A 20,175-nucleotide genomic window follows, 5' to 3' on the forward strand; every position below is an offset into this window, starting at 1 on the left:
ACAGTTCCAACCGTACCCAGGGTGAGTCGGAAGAGGGCAGGAGTGTGTGTGTGTGTGTGTGAGAGAGAGAGAGAGAGAGAGAGAGTGTGGGAGGGCTTTCTCTCCCATCTGACTGAGTCTTTCACTATCATTCAGCCCTGTCCACCAATGAGCCCACGATCTCATCAAATAGGCGGATTTGCAGGTACGCCCCGTCGGCTTTGCTCCGCCCCAGTGTCAGTGTGTGTATTTTTTCCTGCCCTTCTCTTTTTTTGTAACTAAAGCTTGACGTGTAGAACGTCACACGTTGTTTCTCTCTTCACTTCGGTAACTTAGCGATATGGGTTATTTACTGTTAAACTGTTACATACGCCGGACGCACAACCGGCGCCTGGAGTGAAACAGAGCCTTGGAGAGATACGGACTATAAACTACAGTTGATCTCTCCAGTTTCGATAAGTCAGGATATAACAACAGGTTAAGGAAAGTGAGTTGTTTAAAAAAAACACGATAGAATGGCAAATCCACCAAATACTGGAGGACACTTGTTATCCAACGCGAATATTAACAACAACAAAATTAAGAAATGTGGATACCTCAAGAAGCAGAAGCACGGACACAAGCGATTTTTCGTTCTGAAGGAGCCGAGCGAGGGCTTCCCTGCCCGGCTGGAGTACTACGAGAGCGAGAAGAAATGGAAAAACAAGTCGGCGCCAAAGAGAGTTATTCCGCTGGACTGCTGCCTCAATATCAACAAGAGAGCGGACTCCAAACACAAACACCTTATCGCCCTCTATACCAAGGACGAATATTTTGCTGTGGCAGCAGAGAATGAACAGGAGCAGGAGAATTGGTACAGAGTCTTAACTGATTTAATGAGCGAGGGGAAAGTGTACTCAGACGGCTCCGCATCCAATTCCGCGTCCTCGCTGGTGGGGTTTGATGAGGGGAACTACGGGATGATTACGCCGGTAACGGCTGTGTATAAGGAGGTATGGCAAGTTAACCTAAAATCCAAAGGGCTGGGACAGAGCCGGAATCTTACCGGGGTGTACAGGCTGTGCTTATCCAGCCGGACTATCAGCTTTGTGAAGCTCAACTCGGATGTTGCGTCCGTCAGTTTACAGCTGATGAACATTAGGAGATGCGGGCACTCGGAGAGCTTTTTCTTCATCGAAGTCGGCCGGTCAGCAGCCACAGGACCCGGCGAGCTGTGGATGCAGGCTGACGACTCCGTTGTGGCGCAAAACATCCACGAGACTATTCTGGAGGCGATGAAAGCCATGAAGGAGCTGTCAGAGTTCCGGCCGCGCAGCAAGAGCCAGTCATCGGGCACTAACCCCATTTCCGTGCCCACCCGGCGGCACCACAACAACCTTCCCCCAAGCCAGACCGGGCTCCAGCGACGGTCGCGCACTGACAGCATGGCCAAAAAGTCCCCCATGAGTAAATTCACCTCCTGTCGGATACGCACTGCCAGTGAGGGAGATGGCACCATGGCGCGCACCTTGCCTGTGAACGGGAGTCCCCTCAGCCCTGATATTCACCGGACCCTATTAGGGAGCTCAAACACCATCACAGCCCAGCACTGCCGGACATTTGAATCCTCTTCCCTCCAGCACAGTAAGTCCATGTCCATGCCTCTGTCCCACTCCCCACCCACAGCCACTCCCAGCCCTGTCAGCCTGTCCTCTTGCTCTGAAAGCAGTGCTCCTCGCCCCTCCAGCTGCAATGCATCTGTCTCTGGCTCCCCCAGTGATGGCGGCTTCATCTCCTGTGATGAGTATGGCTCCAGTCCTGCAGCCCTGTACCTCACTCGCAGCAGTAACACTCCAGAGTCCCTAAGGGCAGACACACCCCCCTCCCGGGATAGCAGCGACTTGCATGGCTACATGGTGATGGAGAGGCAGAACCAGAACGGTTTCCGTCGGTTACCAGAGCTGGACAAGGCATACCGGAAACGCACATACTCCCTTACCACCCCGCCCCAGCACAGGGCGCCGCCCCAGGTCTCCTCCACCTCATTGGACGAGTACACGCTTATGAGGGCCACCTATACCAGTAGCGGCCAATCGGGTCGCAGCTCTCACACCGCCTCCCCGAAAGTTACATATCCTGAGGACTATGGCGATGTCCAGATAGGCTCCAATGGTCACCTAGGTGACTGTGGCTACATGCCCATGACTCCGGGCATTGCCGCTCAGACAGGGTGGGTCAAAGGTGATGCTTATATGCCCATGAGCCCCATGTGTGTGTCGGCCCCCAAGCAGATCATCAACCCCCGCTCTCACCCCTCTCCAGCTGGGCTCTGCTCCCATACCGACTCCCCTGGAACTGTGTCTCTGGAGGACAGCGGCTACATGAGAATGTTCTGCGGGGCCAAGATGTCTGTGGACAGCTCCGACGGGAAGCTCACCAACGGGGAGTACCTCAACATGTCCCCTGTGGACCCCGTGGCCTCCCTCACACCCCCAGACTACATCCTCACAGACACTACCCCCCAGCTTCACCCTCCCCACAGACAGCCTTACTCCATCAGTTCCCTGCCCCGCTCTCTCAAAGCCCAGCCCCAGAGGAAGGGGGTTACAGACACAGACCAGTACGTGTTGATGAGTCTACAGAAGAAGAGGATAGAGGAAGAGTCCAACTACTGTCCCATCTCACCTGTCTGCTCCGCTACACCCCCCACCTCCACTCTCTCCTCAGCCCCCTCACCCCTCAGAGCCGGCACAGTCACTCAGGAGGGGGGTCTGGTCCACAAGGGGAGGGTGAGCCGGCCTACCCGGCTGGCCCTGGACTCTCTAAGGACGCTGCCCTGTATGATCGAACACCCCCTCCCCTCTGAGCCCAGGAGTCCCGGGGAGTACATCAACATTGACTTTGGCAACACTACACGCTACCCGCCCATCTCCGCCATGACTGAGCGCTCTCGTTCATCACTGGGCTCGGTGGACGGGCTGATGAGGAGTTCCCCGCCACTCTCCGATTACGTCAACATTGACGTCAGATCGCACTCTCCCAAACACGGCGATTCCCCTTCTTCAATAGGGTGCCTGGAGCCGAGTCCTGCGCTTCCCTTGTGTCCCAGCCAGCCTCCCAGAGCAGAGCAGAGGGAGAGTGAGGAGCAGGAGAAGATAATCATTGTGGAATATCCTCTCCAAAAGCTTGCAAGCCCTGTATACCTGGTTGGTGATGTAAAAGACGACTACACTGAGATGACCTTCAGTCCTACCAACCCCCCTCCCTCTGCCCCTCTCCCTGCCACCCTGTGCCCCTCCGATGCCACCACCCCCCTGCCCACCAGCCTGTCTGCCTGTGTCCAGAGACTCACCCTGAGGGGAGAGGGTACAGTGGGGTCCCCCCCGGTTCCTGTCGAGACCTTCTTCCTTGGGTGTCCGTCTCTCTCCATCTCCCCTGTCAACCCAGACAGGGGGGCAAAGGTGATCCGGGCCGACCCCCAGGGGCGCAGGCGCCACAGCTCAGAGACCTTCTCCTCCACCACCATGGTAACGCCAGTGTGCCCGTCCTTCGCCCCCGATGCCAACAAGCGGCACAGCTCGGCATCGGTGGAGAACGTGTCGCGGCCGGTCCGGAGCTCGGAGGGTTCAGATGAAGAGTACGGGAACAGCAACAGCCCCATGTGCCGGGAGACATCGGCAGGCTACCAGAATGGACTTAACTACATTGCCTTAAACCTGATGGAAGGGAGCCTGGGGGGTTGCAGCACTCTGGGGGGCAGTGAGGGACTGCTGAGGTTCAAGGCAGCGTGTGGATGCAAGGGGGGCATGAACGGTTTTAACACCAGCCCCTATGCCACCATGGGCTTCAAGGAAACTGCAACAGCAGTGAAAGGTGAGCCAGCACCGACTCTGTGTGGCGTGTGTGTTTGCATGCTTATCATGAGCCCATTCATTCATCCAGGTGTTCATTCAAACAGTCAGTGTGTGTCAGTGCTTGAGTAAAGATATCGCTTTAGTGATAGCAACCCATTTATTTGGCATATCTACCCGTTGCTAAGCAGCAGTGCACTCCAAGTTTGTCTTGTCCTAAGGAGACGTTGTGTGTTCGCTGTGTCAAACTGAAGCCAACATTCTAATAATGCCAGAGAATTTAGACTGCCTGCCTATGTGGCACGGACAGCAGCTGCCTATGTGCGCGCGTGATTATCATTATGCGATAGCTCGGCACGCAGACCACGGGTTTCTATCCCTCATAGTCTGAACTCAACCAACCCACTGTAGCCAGCCAACTCAATACACTGTGGCTTACTGTACACACTAATGTATCGACAGGCAGTGAAATTGAGCTCTGCTGCCCGGCTTTAGGGCTAGCAGCTCCCTGTCACTTTACCCAAGTGGAAAAAACAAACAGACTTGCGCAGTGGTTACAAAGGTGCTGTTTATCTAGGCTGTATACTTGGTATTTGATATACCGTTGACGCATCCTATATTTAATGTCATTTTGTTTTTTACACGCCCTTTGTAATTAGGTGGCGAGACGGCATGATGGTTTTGAGCAACCTAGTCATGAGAGAGAGAGAAACAATATATATGTTTACGGAAGCAATGCAGTCTTATAACGATGAAGCGCGCCCATATTAGCCTACTTTTTATGTGACAGTTTTATGTGCTGTATATTCAAGGAAAATATGAATATGGAAAAACAACCATGTTTTTCAAGCTGTTTAGTGTTCATCTGTTTGTTATTGCAAGTCCGTTTAAACAAATGCATTGGTGCTTATAGTGTGACTACTAATTCGACCAGGGATATCAAGCAAATTTAGCCCCTGGGCCACATTCGGTCTTCAACGAGGTCTGGAGGGCTGCACTAAAAATGTGTTATATTTCATTGCCTTCAAAAAAGACAAAAATGTGTCTTCTAACCATCGTTTTTGGAATTTCCGATGCTCCCTGACTGTCGAGTGACTATTGGCGAGCTGGACAGTCAAGAAACTGGATGAATGCAGGTCCGTTGAATGCACAGTGATTATTAGTGAGCTGGACAGTCAAGAAACGGTATAATTTCTACACAGTTTCGATTTGGTATTAGTCAACTTAAAGTATATTGAGTTTGTTTACCCCCCAAATGTTGTTTTCATTATTATACATTTTTGTTCGATGTAGATGTTTACTCAAACCACCCGCGGGCCAGACTGGCCCCCCTCGCGGGCTGGATCCCGACGTATGCTTGACAATTCTAAACTTGACCATAGACTTGAGATATTATTTCCTTCTCTAAACGTGATTTATCAAACATGTGGATGGTGGATGCGATGAAACAGGACAGGGCAAGTTGAAGCACCATGATAAATGTACAGTAAATGTTCCAGCCCTGGCAAGCAGTATAATAAGTGCTTGTAAACTGTGGTATTTGGATTGGATTAGGAGTAGCCCGTCACACCCATACAGTACATCAGTTAGCCCAAGACTGTGGGAAATATGCATGGTGTTGTGAAGAAAGTAATTGAAGTCGTTTCTATTCTGGATCAATGTGTGCCCTCGAGTCCCACCCAGCAGCATTCCCTGTTACGTAGTTATTATCTTTGTACCAGACTACGCTAGTACAAATGTACGAGAAAACATCCCAAGGGTTTCAATGATGCAGAAGATTTTTTCCTCCGCATGACAGAACAATCCATTAGGAATAGCCAACCCACTGGTCACACTGGTTGAATCAACGTTGTTTCACGTCACTGAATTGTCATCTGTGTCCAGTGGGTATGGACCAGGGTTTTTCTTATTTCTATAACACAGTTAGGCTATATGTGCTCTGAGAGTTTACCTTAGGATACAGCAAATATAGTGGGAAGGAAACTAATTTCTGTTCAAAATGATAATGGGAAAAAAATTATATTTTGGGGACAGTTCGTTCATCTAACAAATCACACTTCAACCCCGGTAATGTAATGTGTAAATATTGATGCGCCCCATATGTGATAGAGAGTTGGGGACACCAAAACATGACCTTTCACCTCGTTCTGGCAAATCTATGCCTGCCTATGTCTACTGCAGCATCAGTATCTTGTTGTACAAAGACAAATAACAATTTATATACCTTTTAAGCGCTATGTCATAAGTTACCATAGATCTGTACTCATTGTATAATAGGTTTGCACATTGATGGTGAAATATGAATGACTTGTAGGCCTATAGGTAGTGGTTACACAATGTTGTTGAAGCTCCCCACTGACATAGTGATCTGCAATGCACGGGTGAAGGGAGCTCTCTCTCTCTCCTCCTCCTCTTTCTCTCTCCTCTGTCTCCCTCTCTGGCTGTATACCGTAGGGCTGGGTGCAGTCTGTGCACTGGGTCCCCCAGAAAAACAAGTGAGTCAGTTGTTTATCAGTTATCAGGTACTGGGCTTCAGGGCAGGAATGCAGGCATTGTGCAAAGGTTGCTGGGAGAGGTGAATGCTCACTTGTTTTTCTAACCTACTGGAGATGCTTTTGTTTTTTTTACTGTGAGGAACTTTACAAAACAGACCATAGTGCGCACACACACACACACACACACACACACACACACACACACACACACACACACACACACACACACACACACACCACACACACACACACACACACACACACACACACACACACACACACACACACACACACACACACACACACACACACACACACACACACACACATACACACTGAACTTGCCCTCGAGAGGACTAAAAGTCTTCACACTTATTGGCCAAACATACTAAATCAAGGGTGTGTGTGTAGTTGTAGTATGTATTATGCCAGTGTATTAAAAAAAATATATATATATATGTGCAATAAGTTATTTCTGTTGGGTTGTCTCTGAATGTGCGTTTGAGCATGTCTGCTGAGTTGTTTTCTAGGTAAGGCAGGCATTTCCGCACTCATGTGTTTTTTCTACTAAATAAGTTGAGCAGGAAGAAAGACATGGCCCTAGGCTATGGAAGGAGAGGAGATGGGAGGAGGAGGAATGGAGTGACGTTAGTTTGTTTTTCAAAATCATGATAAAACAGACCACAGGGAGCCAGTAGGTAGAGGGAGGGAGAGGCTAAAGGATGAAGGAGGGGGAGAAAGATAGAAAGAAAGGGAGCAGTGTTGATCCGGTAAAAGTTGGCCCTGGCTGGCTTGCCTGGTTATTTACGGGATTCCTGAAAAACAAAAGATCAGCCGGAGAAAGAACAGTTAGCTGTGTTTCCGGAACGGCCCAATACTCTGCCCCGATCAGGAATGCTGTCAGGACAGCCAGCTACTCACTAACACTCTAATCATGAACACCCACCCCACAGAGAGGCTTAGACTTCAGCCACAGGCCTCACTGTGTATGTGTGTGTTTACTAAGAAATTACCGGCTTTTCCACATTCTCCCCTCACCATCACAAGGCGAGACAGTCTACATTCCACATGCTCACATTCATTTTCGAGTGGCTAGATTTGAAATGAAAATCATCTGAGGCTGAAATGACCTTTTTTATTGTGTGTGTGTGCCTGCTGCTCTTTTGACAAACACATTATATTAGAGATAAAGCCTTCAAAGCTCTTTACCTACACACCAAGGATATGGTCCTGACATCCTGTTCTAAACGTGTGTGTGCACGGGTGTGTTAGTGTGACAGCTGCTGTGTGTATCTGTGTGTAGATTACTCTGGCCTTGTGTTTTTGTGAATGAGGGATCAGGGTTTGAGATGTATTAGTTTATTGGCTCATTGAGCCGATGGTCGGTCGATAGCGTTTTTGCCAGTGTTGTTGTTTTGGTTTGGGAAAATGCATACACTCACTGACAGGGGACGGGGTGAGGGGTCACTGAGTGGGTTGGAGGCTGTTTAAATTTCAACACGCCCCTGTACGGCCCACCCCCATCCCTCGCTATGCCCCCATCAGAAGTGTGACCTTTGAACTGCCCTTGGGTGTGCAAGGGCTGTTGGGATTCGCATTTTGCCTGAGAAACACCAGATATCAGCAAACAGAAGAAACATGCACACTATTCAGTATTTAGCTATTTATCTCCCCTACTGTCTCGTTCTCTCTGTGTCTGACTTTCTCTCTAATCTTTATCTCTCTGTCTATCTTCTACCTCTCTTTTGTCACCTGACGTTCTCTGTTTTTCTCTGAAGCTCTTTATCATCCCTCTCTCCTGCCTCTCTCCATTCCTCATGTCTTCCCCTTGTTTACCAGAGCTTTCTCTCTCTCTCTCTTCTCTGGCTGGGCTTAGTCAGGTGTTTGGTACAGACAGAGGGAGACGGGGGAGTTGACTGACTCACTCTCTTCATGTTTTTATTTAGGAGCCCTGACCAAACCCTCTCACCCCTTTTCCTTCCCTCTCTACCTCAGTGTGTGTTTGTGAATATGCCCGTGTGTGTTAGCAGATGGTGATGGCCGGGGTCTTGCACCTGCGCCTCCAAGCACTGGTTATCTGGCCCTTCAGAGGGAGTGACAATACGCTAATGACCAGCACCATCTGCCACAACAACAGAGAGAGAGAGAGAGAGAGGAGGAGAGACGGACAGAGAGAAAGGAGAGACGGACAGAGAGAGAGATGGTGGAGAGAGGGGGGGTTGGGATGGGGGGGTGGGGCAAAAAGCCAAATATCACTCTATCCCGTATCCTACTCTCTCTCTCTCCCTCTTTCACTCACTCCCTCTCTCTCTTTCTTTATCTCCCTCACTTTTTCTAGCATTAGTTTCTCTTTTCGGTAAATCATGTGATCTGGCCTCCCAGTCAGTTGGTCTCTGCCCTCCTCTCTCTCTCCTTCCAGAGAGCCTTCTGTCTATAGTGCCTAGTTCCAGCTGAGTGCCACTGATTGGCTTTAAGGACAGACCATGGAGGTTTGTTTAATGACTAATTAAACAAGTAGCTCATCAGATAGCTAATCAGCCCCATTACAGGAATTCCTTGAATTGCCTTCTGTTTTATGGACTTTGAATAGAATAATGGCTTTCATTAATTTGAACTAAATTAGTTAACTAAATGAACTTTACTGAGGTGGTGTGATTTTAGAGGATAGCATAGCAGTGCTGAAAAAGTCTGCTTCAATTGTCAGCTGCTGTGTGTGGTTAATTATAGAGCAGTTCTATAATAAACCTAGATGTAGTGGCATATTTTAAAAAATATATTTTGTCCTCACCTGTCCTCCCTCCCCTGTCTCTCTCTTTCACCTGTCTTTCACCTCACCCTCCCTCCCTTCCTCCCTCCCTCCCTGTCCGTTACAGTACCTTTGAGTAAACTAGGGCGGGATGTTCCATGGGTAGATAAAAACTCTGTCAATGTTCCCTCCATTTAGCTGGGAGTTAAGGAGGATTACATTCTGTTCAGGATTAGACATTGTTGAGCAGCTTGTTTTGAGTTAGGGGAACGGAGAGCACACACACTGAGGTGTTTTTCCCAAACAGTGAGGTGAGTTGAAGTTAGGATCAATTAAGCCTCATTGTGCTCATGTCCTGACTTCTCAGATACAGGCTTCAGTCCCTCAGCCAACTACTACAGTTACATCATAACACAGCTCTCATGTCCTCTCCTCTCCGCAGAACAATGTGTATGTTTATGTTTGCCAGTCAGTCAGATGTCAACTGCATGTGTGTGGGTGCGAGTAGTGCTCTGAGACATGGTCGTACAAATGGCTAGATTAATGTGTTGTTGGATTACCTTGGCCATTTGTGATGAAGTTTAATCTGTGTCCCAGAACACGTGTGTGTTCGTGCGCGTGCGTGTTTGGCACAAGGTAAAATTTCAATTGAAAAAGAAATATAAACACGTGCGATTTGTAATAATAGAATAGAAATGGGTGCTGGACTCTCTTTAAGGGCTTGTGCCGTGACTGAATATAATTGCCCAGCATGTGACATGATTTTAAATGAACGCATTTCTCCCCGTGCAGAGAAGCACTTGGCTGTTGGACAGATGTGTGTGTGACTAATGTAATATGCTATTGCGATAATGACTTTATACAATCAGAGGAAATGTAATGGCTGTAAATGGTAGTGATGGTTATTGTCTGACCTCGTTTAGTAATTTAGGCCTATTTGGACGATGCCAAGCGGTTTTACGTGATCTCCTCACCCATTCCTTCTTATCCTTCTTTCTTTAGTTCACTCTTTTTCCCTCCCTCTACCTCTCTCAAAAATTGAAATGTTCACATTTCACATGATTCTTTAACACAACCCTGTGCAGAAACAAAAAATCTACCTCCCCTCCCTACATACACCACTACCCCCCTACATACACCACTACCTCCTCCCCTCCCTACATACACCACTACCCCCTCCCCTCCCTACATACACCATTACCCCCCCTACATACACCACTACCCCCCCACATACACCACTACCCCCCTACATACACCACTACCCCCTCCCCTCCCTACATATACCACTACCCCCCTACATACACCACTACCCCCTCCCCTCCCTACATACACCACTACCCCCCTACATACACATACACCACTACCCCCCTACATACACCACTACCCCCTCCCCTCCCTACATACACCACTACCCCCCCTACATACACCACTACCCCCCTCCCCTCTCTACTTACACCACTACCCCCTCCCCTCCCTACATACACGACTACCCCCCTACATACACATACACCACTATCCCCTCCCCTCCCTACACACACCACTACCCCCCTCCCCTCTCTACTTACACCACTACCCCCTCCCCTCCCTACACACACCACTACCCCCCTCCCCTCTCTACTTACACCACTACCCCCTCCCCTCCCCTCCCTACACACACCACTACCTCCCTCTCCTCCCTACATACACCACTTGTTGTGTGATTAGCTGTCTTTGTGTGTGTGTTATGAATGTATAATGTGTTTGTTATGAATGTTCCTGGAAGCTTGTGGGTGTGTCTGTGTGTGGGTGGCCTAGATAGGAGGAGGAGCTGGCAATGTTAGCAATGTAAACAACGTGGATGTTGTTGTTGTTTGTTTGGTGTTTGTTTGTTGTTTGTTTGTCCTGTGGGCTCTTGACTTGCTGAGAAGAGAGAGAAGGAGAGCGGAGAAGGGAGAGCGATTGCTGATGATATTACATCTCCCCATGTCCCCCCCTCCCTCTTCAGGCGTGGCAGAAAGGCTACATTGGGGTAAGTCCTGTTAGGAGAGCTACAGGCCTGTTATGTCTGAGCTATGCTACTGCTAGTAGAACCATATAAATCAACTATTGCTAGGAGAACCATATAAATCAACTATTGCTAGGAGAACCATATAAATCAACTATTGCTAGGAGAACCATATAAATCAACTATTGCTAGGAGAACCATATAAATCAACTATTGCTAGGAGAACCATATAAATCAACTACTGCTAGGAGAAGCATATAAATCAACTACTGCTAGGAGAACCATATAAATCAACTACTGCTAGGAGAAGCATATAAATCAACTATTGCTAGGAGAACCATATAAATCAACTATTGCTAGGAGAACCATATAAATCAACTATTGCTAGGAGAACCATATAAATCAACTATTGCTAGGAGAACCATATAAATCAACTATTGCTAGGAGAACCATATAAATCAACTATTGCTAGGAGAACCATATAAATCAACTACTGCTAGGAGAATCATATAAATCAACTACTGCTAGGAGAACCATATAAATCAACTACTGCTAGGAGAACCATATAAATCAACTATTGCTAGGAGAATCATATAAATCAACTACTGCTAGGAGAACCATATAAATCAACTACTGCTAGGAGAACCATATAAATCAACTATTGCTAGGAGAACCATATAAATCAACTACTGCTAGGAGAACCATATAAATCAACTATTGCTAGGAGAACCATATAAATCAACTACTGCTAGGAGAACCATATAAATCAACTACTGCTAGGAGAATCATATAAATCAACTAGTAAGCACATAAGCACATGTTTACTGCACTTTAAACTACTGTACTAGCAGTACAGTACTGTGTGTGTGTGTGTGGTAGAGTGTTCCTGGCCTGAGAGATGCAGGTCTAAATATAGCCAGTGAGAAATACATAACTCATGTAGAGAGCAGTGTGTTCGTGTGGGATGGGGTAGGGATACCTTCCAGGGATGGGTAGCAGGGTCTGTGTGGCATGGCTGCAAGGGGGAGGGTTACAGAGTAACGGGTTCATTTATCCCTCCCTCTCCCCCTCGCTCTCTATCTCTCTCCCTCTGTGATTAGCGTGTGTAAGATTAGCTGTGTTAGGAGAGGTTGTCTTTCTCAGCTGACACACTGCACTCAGCAGGGCTGGTTGAGTCTCCACTGATAAAAGGAGATTGTGATAGCTGGGCAGAAGTGTGTGATTGGTAACCAGAGATGTGTGTTTAGAGACCTGGCCTGTGTGTCTTGAGATGATTCAACTCTGATTCCCGGCAACCTTCCCTCATCCCCACTCCCTCATACCCCTGTGTCTGCAACCAACAGGTCTGAACCGGCCCTGCTGGCACACACGCATGGCCTCACCACATTCTCATGTCTGTGTGTCAGGTTGATTGTGTTACTCTGGTTTTCCGTCCCTTTCCTCCTTTCCCTGACCCCTCAGGGAAAGTGACTGGGCCTTGGTGTAATTGGCCCTGTGAAATTCAAACTACTACTGTGAACTTTGCCCCCCTCTTCCCGTCCCACACATACAACACAATTGACCACTCAGAGTGGTGTGTGTGGGACAGGGAGAGTGAGGGCAAAATTCACAGCAGTTGTTTTAATTTCTAGTTTGAACACAGAAGTGAGAAGGCATTTTATCAGCTGTGTTGTTATGAGTACCCACATGAAAAATTATTACAGTTTACTATAGAATTCTACAGTACTTATTGTAGAGTTATATTGTAAACTGTAGTATATTGTATAATACTCTACTTCACACTGTAGTATCCCTCGATCATGTGTAGTAGTTACTATATAATGTTGTAGAATACTATAGTATACTTTAATATCTGAGAAAAAAACGAGTAAATATTACAGTAATATCTGCAAAAACACTACAGTCCACAAAAACATTACACTTTTTTAACTATAGTAAATACAGTATTTAATTTGCATATATCCTGCCCATTACCCTCCCCAATATTGCAATTTGTGCCACCAATAATTGTGAAACCCACATGCCAAGAATAGACCATATATTTAGGTCCCTACATGATATAGAAAACAGAAGAAGTTTTGAAATCAACACATTGACTGTAGTACTCACGCTTCAAAAACTCTTGACCATTGTCACTTTCCCTTACGGGATGGCTATAGGGCCCTACCCTGCCCTCCCTTTGGCAAATCAGATCACGACTCCATTCTGCTCCTCCCTTAAGGCAGAAACTCAAACAGGAAGTACCCCTGCTAAGGTCTATTCAATGCTGGTCTGACCAATCGGAATACATGCTTCAAGATTGTTTTGCCAACGTGAGTAAGACATTTAAGCATGTTAACCCTTGCAAGTCTGCCGGCCCAGATGGCATCCGTAGCCGGGTCCTCAGAACATGTGCAGACCAGCTGGCTGGAGAGTTTATGGACATATTCAATGTCTCGCTATGCCATTCTGCTGTCCCCACTTGTTTCAAGATGTCCACCATTGTTCCTGTACCCAAGAAAGCAAATGTAACTGAACTAACTGATTATCACCCTGTAGCACTCACTTCTATCATGTTGAAGTGCTTTGAGAGGCTAGTTAAGGATCATATAACGTCCACCTTACCTGACACTCTAGACCCACTTCAATTTGCATACCGCCCCAATAGATCCACAGACGATGCAAATACCATCGCACTACGCACTGCTCTATCCCATCTGGACAAGAAGAATACCTAAGTAAGAATGCTGTTCTTTGACTATAGCTCAGCCTTCAACACCATAGTACCCACCAAGCTCCTCATTAAGCGTGGGGCCCTGGGTCTGAACCGCACGTTGTGCAACTGGGTCCAGGACTTCCTGGCAGGCATGAAACAACACCTCCACTACGCTGATCCTCAACACAGGGGCCCCACAAGGGTGCGTGCTTAGACCCCTACTGTACTCCCTGTTCACCCATGACTGCGTGGCCACACATGCCTCCAACTCAATCATAAAGTTTCCAAACAACACAACAGTAGGCGGCGGAGGAGGAGGTGAGGGCCCTGGTGGAGTGGTGCCAGGAGTAATAATCTCTCCCTCAACGTCAATAGAACGAAGGAGCTGATCATGGACTTCAGGAGACAGCAGAGGGAGCACGCCCCTATCCACATTGACGGGACCGCAGTGGAGAAGGTGAAAAGCTTCAAGTTCCTCAGTGTACACATCACTGACAATCTGAAATGGTGCACCCACACATAAAGTGTGGTAAAGAAGATGTATAGCGCCTCTTAATCCTCAGGAGGCTGAAGAAATGTGGCTTTGCCACTAAGACCCTCACATCACCGGGGGAACACTACAGCACCCGATGTCACAGGAAGGCCAAAAAGATCATCAAGGACATAAACCACCCGAGCCACGGCCTGTTCATCCCGCTATGATCCAGAAGGTGAGGTCAGTATAGGTGCATCAAAGCTGGGACCGAGAGACTGAAAAACTGCTTCTATCTCAAGGCCATCCCTGTTAAATAGCCATCACTAGCCGCCTACCGCAAGGTACTGAACCTTGCACCTTAGAGGCTGCTGCCCTATGTACATAAACATGGAATCACTGGTCACTATAATAATGGAACACTAGTCACTTTAATAATGTTTAAATACTGCTTTACTCATATGTATTCTACTGTATTTTAGTCAATGCAATTCCGACATTGCTTGTCCTAATGTTTATATATTTCTAATTCCATTCTCTTTACTTTTAGATTTGTGTGTATTGTTGTGAATTGTTAGGTACTACTGCACTGTTGGAGCTAGGAACACAAGCATTTCGCTACACATATGCTAAATATCGGTACGTGACCAATACAATTTGATTTGATTCATGCTATAGTTGAACTGTAAATTCTACAGTATACTACAGTGAATACAGTAAAGGCCCTCAAAACACTACAGTTAATACTATAGTATTTATACCATAGTATATTGTATAGTATTTTTTCATGTGGGTAGTGTGCGTTATTAGGTGTAGTGTTATGGCTAGGTTTTGTAACCTACCTCAGTGTTTCCCCTAGGAAATGTATAGTTTTAAAGTATATTTCCTGCAATTCTACACATTTTGCCATGTTCTTATGCTATCGAGTGTCTCAAACATTATCACACAATTAATTCGATTCTCCCTGACTCTCTATTTTTTATTTTGGTGATTGTTAGTTTTCAACGATGATTAAGAAAGATATACAGTGCATTCGGGAAGTATTTAGACCCCTCCATTAATCTACACACAATACTCCATAATGACAAAGCAAAAAGAGGTTTGTGTCTACAAACTTTATATATGGTTTTAGTCGTTTAAGTTTACACTGAAAACGATTTACCGAAAATAATAACAAAACATATATACTGTATTTCGGTTGGACAGCTATGAGGTTTGGTTCCCAGTACCAGGCTAGTTCCTGCTTCCTGGTTTACTGTCTCAGACAGAGCACCACACATGGTGAGACAGGATGTCTGTGGAAGTGGGTCAGCCCCTCTAATGTGCTTAGCAGGTTAATTGAGACGCTAATCAGCCTCGTGTGTGTGTGTGTGTGTGTGTGTGTGTGTGTGAGAATCACTCCTCTATATACTATAGTATATGATGTACTGCTCCTCCTCTGTGACTGAAGTTTTGGGTATAAGCAGTGCACTTGTATTTACCAGATTCCTCTCTTTCTCCTAGTCGGTGGGTATAGGGGATCAGTAGTCTGGAAAAGTACCAGTATTTTAGTGTTTTGGGCTGACCTTTTGGTTTCAAGTTCTGGTGTTGTGTGTGTGTGTGTGTGTGTGTGTGTGTGTGTGTGTGTGTGTGTGTGTGTGTGTGTGTGTGTGTGTGTGTGTGTGTGTGTGTGTGTGTGTGTGTGTGTGTGTGTGTGTGTGTGTGTGTTGTAACACTGGGGGTTCTGAATTGGGGGTTTGTTTAAGAGAGTGACGATCACATCGAGCTCTGTGAAAACACCTCTTGTTCTCTGCTTGGAAAAGGGAGGAGTGAGTGAGTGAGTGAGGCATTGCTATGTGCTGTTAGCTGAGACTTCCGCTGCCATGTGAGCACTGCATGCAAATCACACTGCACAAACAAGTACACAGGAGCAAGGGTGAGAGAGAGAGAGAGAGAGAGAGAGAGAGAGAGCTTACACAAGGCCAGAAAAACACTGTGTATACGTACATGTTTGTCAGTGGGTGTTTGTTTTAATCACATTTCCTATTGCTGCAGGATTATTTTCCTGCTGTAATCACTGGCTAAAATGTAAGATCCTACATCTGTATGTGCTTCTGTGAGTCCTGTATTCTTAGCTGTGGGTTGGTTCTTATATCCTTGTGGGGACCTAAAATATCAAAAGTCCCCACAAGGATAGTAAAACTCGGAAAATTCACCCTTGTGGGGACATTTCCCACGTCCCCATGAGGACAAAGGTTATTTTACACTAAGGGGTTAGGTTTACAGTTACAATTAGAGTTGTGGTTAGAATTAGGGTTTGGGTGAGGGGTTAGGGTTAGAAATGTATTTTAGGTTCCCATGAAGATAGAAGAACATAATGTGTATGTGCGAGTGATTTATGAGGTTGGAATGGGAGCCACAGGAGAGAAAGGTCAAACGGTGTATCCCCACTCTGTTACCAAGTATGGAATAAGTGTTCTTCAGCAAGGGGGAATGGTGTGTGTGTGCGTGTGTGTGTGTGAGTGTGTGCGTGCGTCAGCTGGGAGCAGGTGCTTTTGTGGCAGGGGGAAAACCGTGGCATTTAGCACTATGCAGCTGACGGAGTACAGTCTCCAATGACGACAAACACAGACCCATACAAGCACTAACTGACACACACACAAAACAACAACACACTCATGCACACACACATCATTTTCAAAGGATAAGATAGCGAGAGCGTAGTGGGACAGAAAATGTAATGTATTCCTATACCTGTATGTGTAATTTGCTAGTAGATACATACGGCAACCTATTTAACCAAATCTCTCCCCTCTCTGTTTCTCTTTCTCTCCAATCAGACTGAACACTGATGGCACCGCCCCCTCTTACACCCCCTGCTCCTCGCTCCCTCTCTCTTGTTCGCCTGGCTGTGAATGAGGGATAAAGCTGCAGCCTAGTGACGAAGTCGCCACGCAGACAGCTGGACCATGTGCTGCAGTAGACAACCTTTAACCTCCACCATCCCCAGGGGTCAACGGGACCACCATCGTCACGGCAATGTGGACACCCCCCCTTCCAAGCTTCCTATCCTCCCCACATTCGGCACCCAAATATTAAGGGTCTGCCGCTGCTGCTCTCTGAACAACTACAACTTAAAGGACTGTACTCATCGATGATTATCTATGTACATACAAAGTTACTTCTGCAAAGTTATTATTATAATTATTATTATTCCACTGGTTTTCGTTTGGCTTTGGCTGACAGGGCCAGTTACCCTCACTTTAATAACCTGTGAACCAAACCTGGAGATATTCCACACACTCCCACTCACACACGTTATATATACGTACACATCACATATTTATTTATTTATATGTGTGCACTTTGTTGTGTATATGTGTTTGTGTGGATGTGTACACTAAATTTGTACGAAAGAGAGTTGGCATTTTACGAACATATTCAGTATATAACAATGTACTAAGTTAACAGTTGCTTAAAAGCCTACCTCAGAGCAAACCAGGTTAGTACTTATTTACACACCAGAAGTGTACAAAACATTAGGAACACCTGCTCTTTCCATGACATAAACTGACCAGTTGAATCCAGGTGAAAGCTATGATCCCTTATTGATGTCACTTGTTAAAGCCACTTCAATTGAGACATGGATTGTGTATGTGTGCTATTGAGGGTGAATGGGCTAAACAAAATATTTAAGTGCCTTTGAACGGGGTATTGTGGTAGGTGCCAGGTGCAATGGTTTGAGTGTGTCAAGAACTGCAACGCTGCTGGGTTTTTCACGCTCAACAGTTTCCCGTGTGTATCAAGAATGGTCCACCACCCAATGGACATCCAGCCAACTTGATACATCTGTGGGACGCATTGGAGTCAACATGGGCCAGCATCCCTGTGGAATGCTTTCGACACCTTGTAGAGTCCATGCCCCGACGATTTGAGGCTGTTCTGAGGGCAAAAGGGGGTGCAACTCAATATTAGGAAGGTGTTCGTAATGTTTTCTACACTCAGTGCATACAGAGATATATTTATTTATTTTCAGTGGTGAATGATTTTATGAACACCAATCCAAAGCCTTACTTATCTACTGTCCACTGTTACTGACAGACATTTAGTTTGGACCTATAAACACGCAGAAAATCTAAGACTTAAACCGATCGCCATGGAGATGGAATTTTGGTCTGAGCAGCCGGAGAGGAAGAAATCTTTCCTCTTTCCCTCTGCTATCATAGATTCCTGAGATTATTACAGTTTGTTCACATATAGGTACTATATATTAATGTCATAGTAATATATGTATCATTGCATACAAAGGTTAGGAGAAGAATCTCTTAGGCATTATTCCACACACACAATGCAAATATAGAGAAGAGAAGGAAAACGGGACCTAGGAGCATTTTTTTGGAGTAGGACATGCACACCATCGTCACACACACATCCCAGTTTGACCTGGGCTTCTGGTAGTCTTTAGTGACTAAAACACCATTATAGAGACAAAGCGGAAGGTACCTTTATATACTTTAACCTATTACCTTGTTTACTCACAACAACCCACCTGTGACATGTTTTCTCACGTGATGCCTCAGCACTGAGCCTCTGGTAAGCTGTGATAGGCTATTTGGCACATAGGTGAGCTGTCATTGGGCGGGTGGGCAGACACATACACACACCTGGCTGTTCAGGGAGGTTTTGACACGATTGAAGCCATCGCTGCTGCTTTGGGATCTGACACTGAGTGAGGAGACACCAGAGCTGACGCTGCACGGTCTTGCACTTACAAACTCCCTAGATTGTAAACACAAGACACTTTTGAATGTAGTCTATTCCATGTTCTCCTCTTGGGGAATGTAACCACCGTGACAGCAAGCAGAAATACCACACCAATACTAATAAAAACAACTACTACAACAACTTCATGCAGAATGAGACAACAAAAAAAACAGATACGAAAAGCAGTGTCACTTACTTTGAGTTTGTTGGTACTCAACGTTTGCCTATATACTGTAAATAATGTACAAATACAGAGAATTACAAGTGAGTGCAAGCTGAACCTTTAGCTTTGGAGATATTTTAAGTTAAATATGATAACTTATGTTGTTTGTACTGTATATATGTGTTTGGAGTGAATTCTTGGAAATGAAAGCACTAATTATTGTTATATACGCCAAGCAACAAAGTTTGGACTTGATTTTTTGAAACTATTATTACAGGATGGTCTTGTGAAATGAATGCCACTACAAGGACATTTTCTAATGCTGTAATGCCAAGATAGATTTTAAGAGAAATGATTAATTAAAAGTTAATTCTTGCTACTTAGGTACAATTCACGAATGGCATATGCAATATTTACATTTCTTTACAGAGAGGTACCACATTTATAAATACTATGTTAATAATCTTTGTTAAACCTCAAAACATATAATTTTTTGGCCTCTTTGTAAAAAAATTCTGCCAATTTCTTTTGGAATGTTTTTTGTTTGTTTTTGCTATTGGAGCCTATTGGTGATTTTTGCATTTGGATAACGTTCCCGTTGGGTTTTAATTTAGCATCTAAAGGATAAGATAACATGACAAACTAGCTTAACTTGCTGTGTCTTCCATTGTAAATACTTAATATCTTATTGCTTATTGTGGTTCTACTAAGAGATGATAATTTAAACCTTGTGTAGTTACCATGGCTTTGGACTGTATTGATTCGTTATAGACACATGCAATAAAGAATAACACTATTTAAGAAAGCTAATGTCTCTGTTTTCTCTCTCTTTCCTCTCCCCTATATTTCTTCACAAACGACTGTGGAGTTTTTTTTTCTCTCTCATCTGAATGGCAGAATGAAGGAGCATCACCAGTCTCCTCAGACACCAGATGACTCAATTAGTTTTAGGGCTTGTTCAATGACAGGGTTTCTTCATTACATCAAATAAAATCAAATAAAGTCCTTTGTGTCTTAGCCACTCATGTTCCTCTGTTCCCTCTCTGCTAGTATCCTTCAGTAAGTGTT

The 20,175-nt window shown here is 45.7% G+C and overlaps 1 protein-coding gene across 1 annotated transcript; it reads left to right on the forward strand.

Moving 5' to 3' along the window:
* Positions 1-266: 266 nt before the first annotated feature.
* Positions 267-19,912, forward strand: LOC109870927 (insulin receptor substrate 2). The gene is made up of 2 exons (XM_020461634.2): positions 267-3,831; positions 17,021-19,912. Exons 1-2 carry the CDS (start codon positions 495-497, stop codon positions 17,023-17,025), a joined length of 3,342 nt encoding a protein of 1,113 aa, XP_020317223.1. The 5' UTR covers positions 267-494; the 3' UTR covers positions 17,026-19,912.
* Positions 19,913-20,175: the final 263 nt, after the last annotated feature.

Source organism: Oncorhynchus kisutch, linkage group LG26 (genome assembly GCF_002021735.2).
Source record: "Oncorhynchus kisutch isolate 150728-3 linkage group LG26, Okis_V2, whole genome shotgun sequence".
NCBI lineage: Eukaryota > Metazoa > Chordata > Actinopteri > Salmoniformes > Salmonidae > Oncorhynchus > Oncorhynchus kisutch.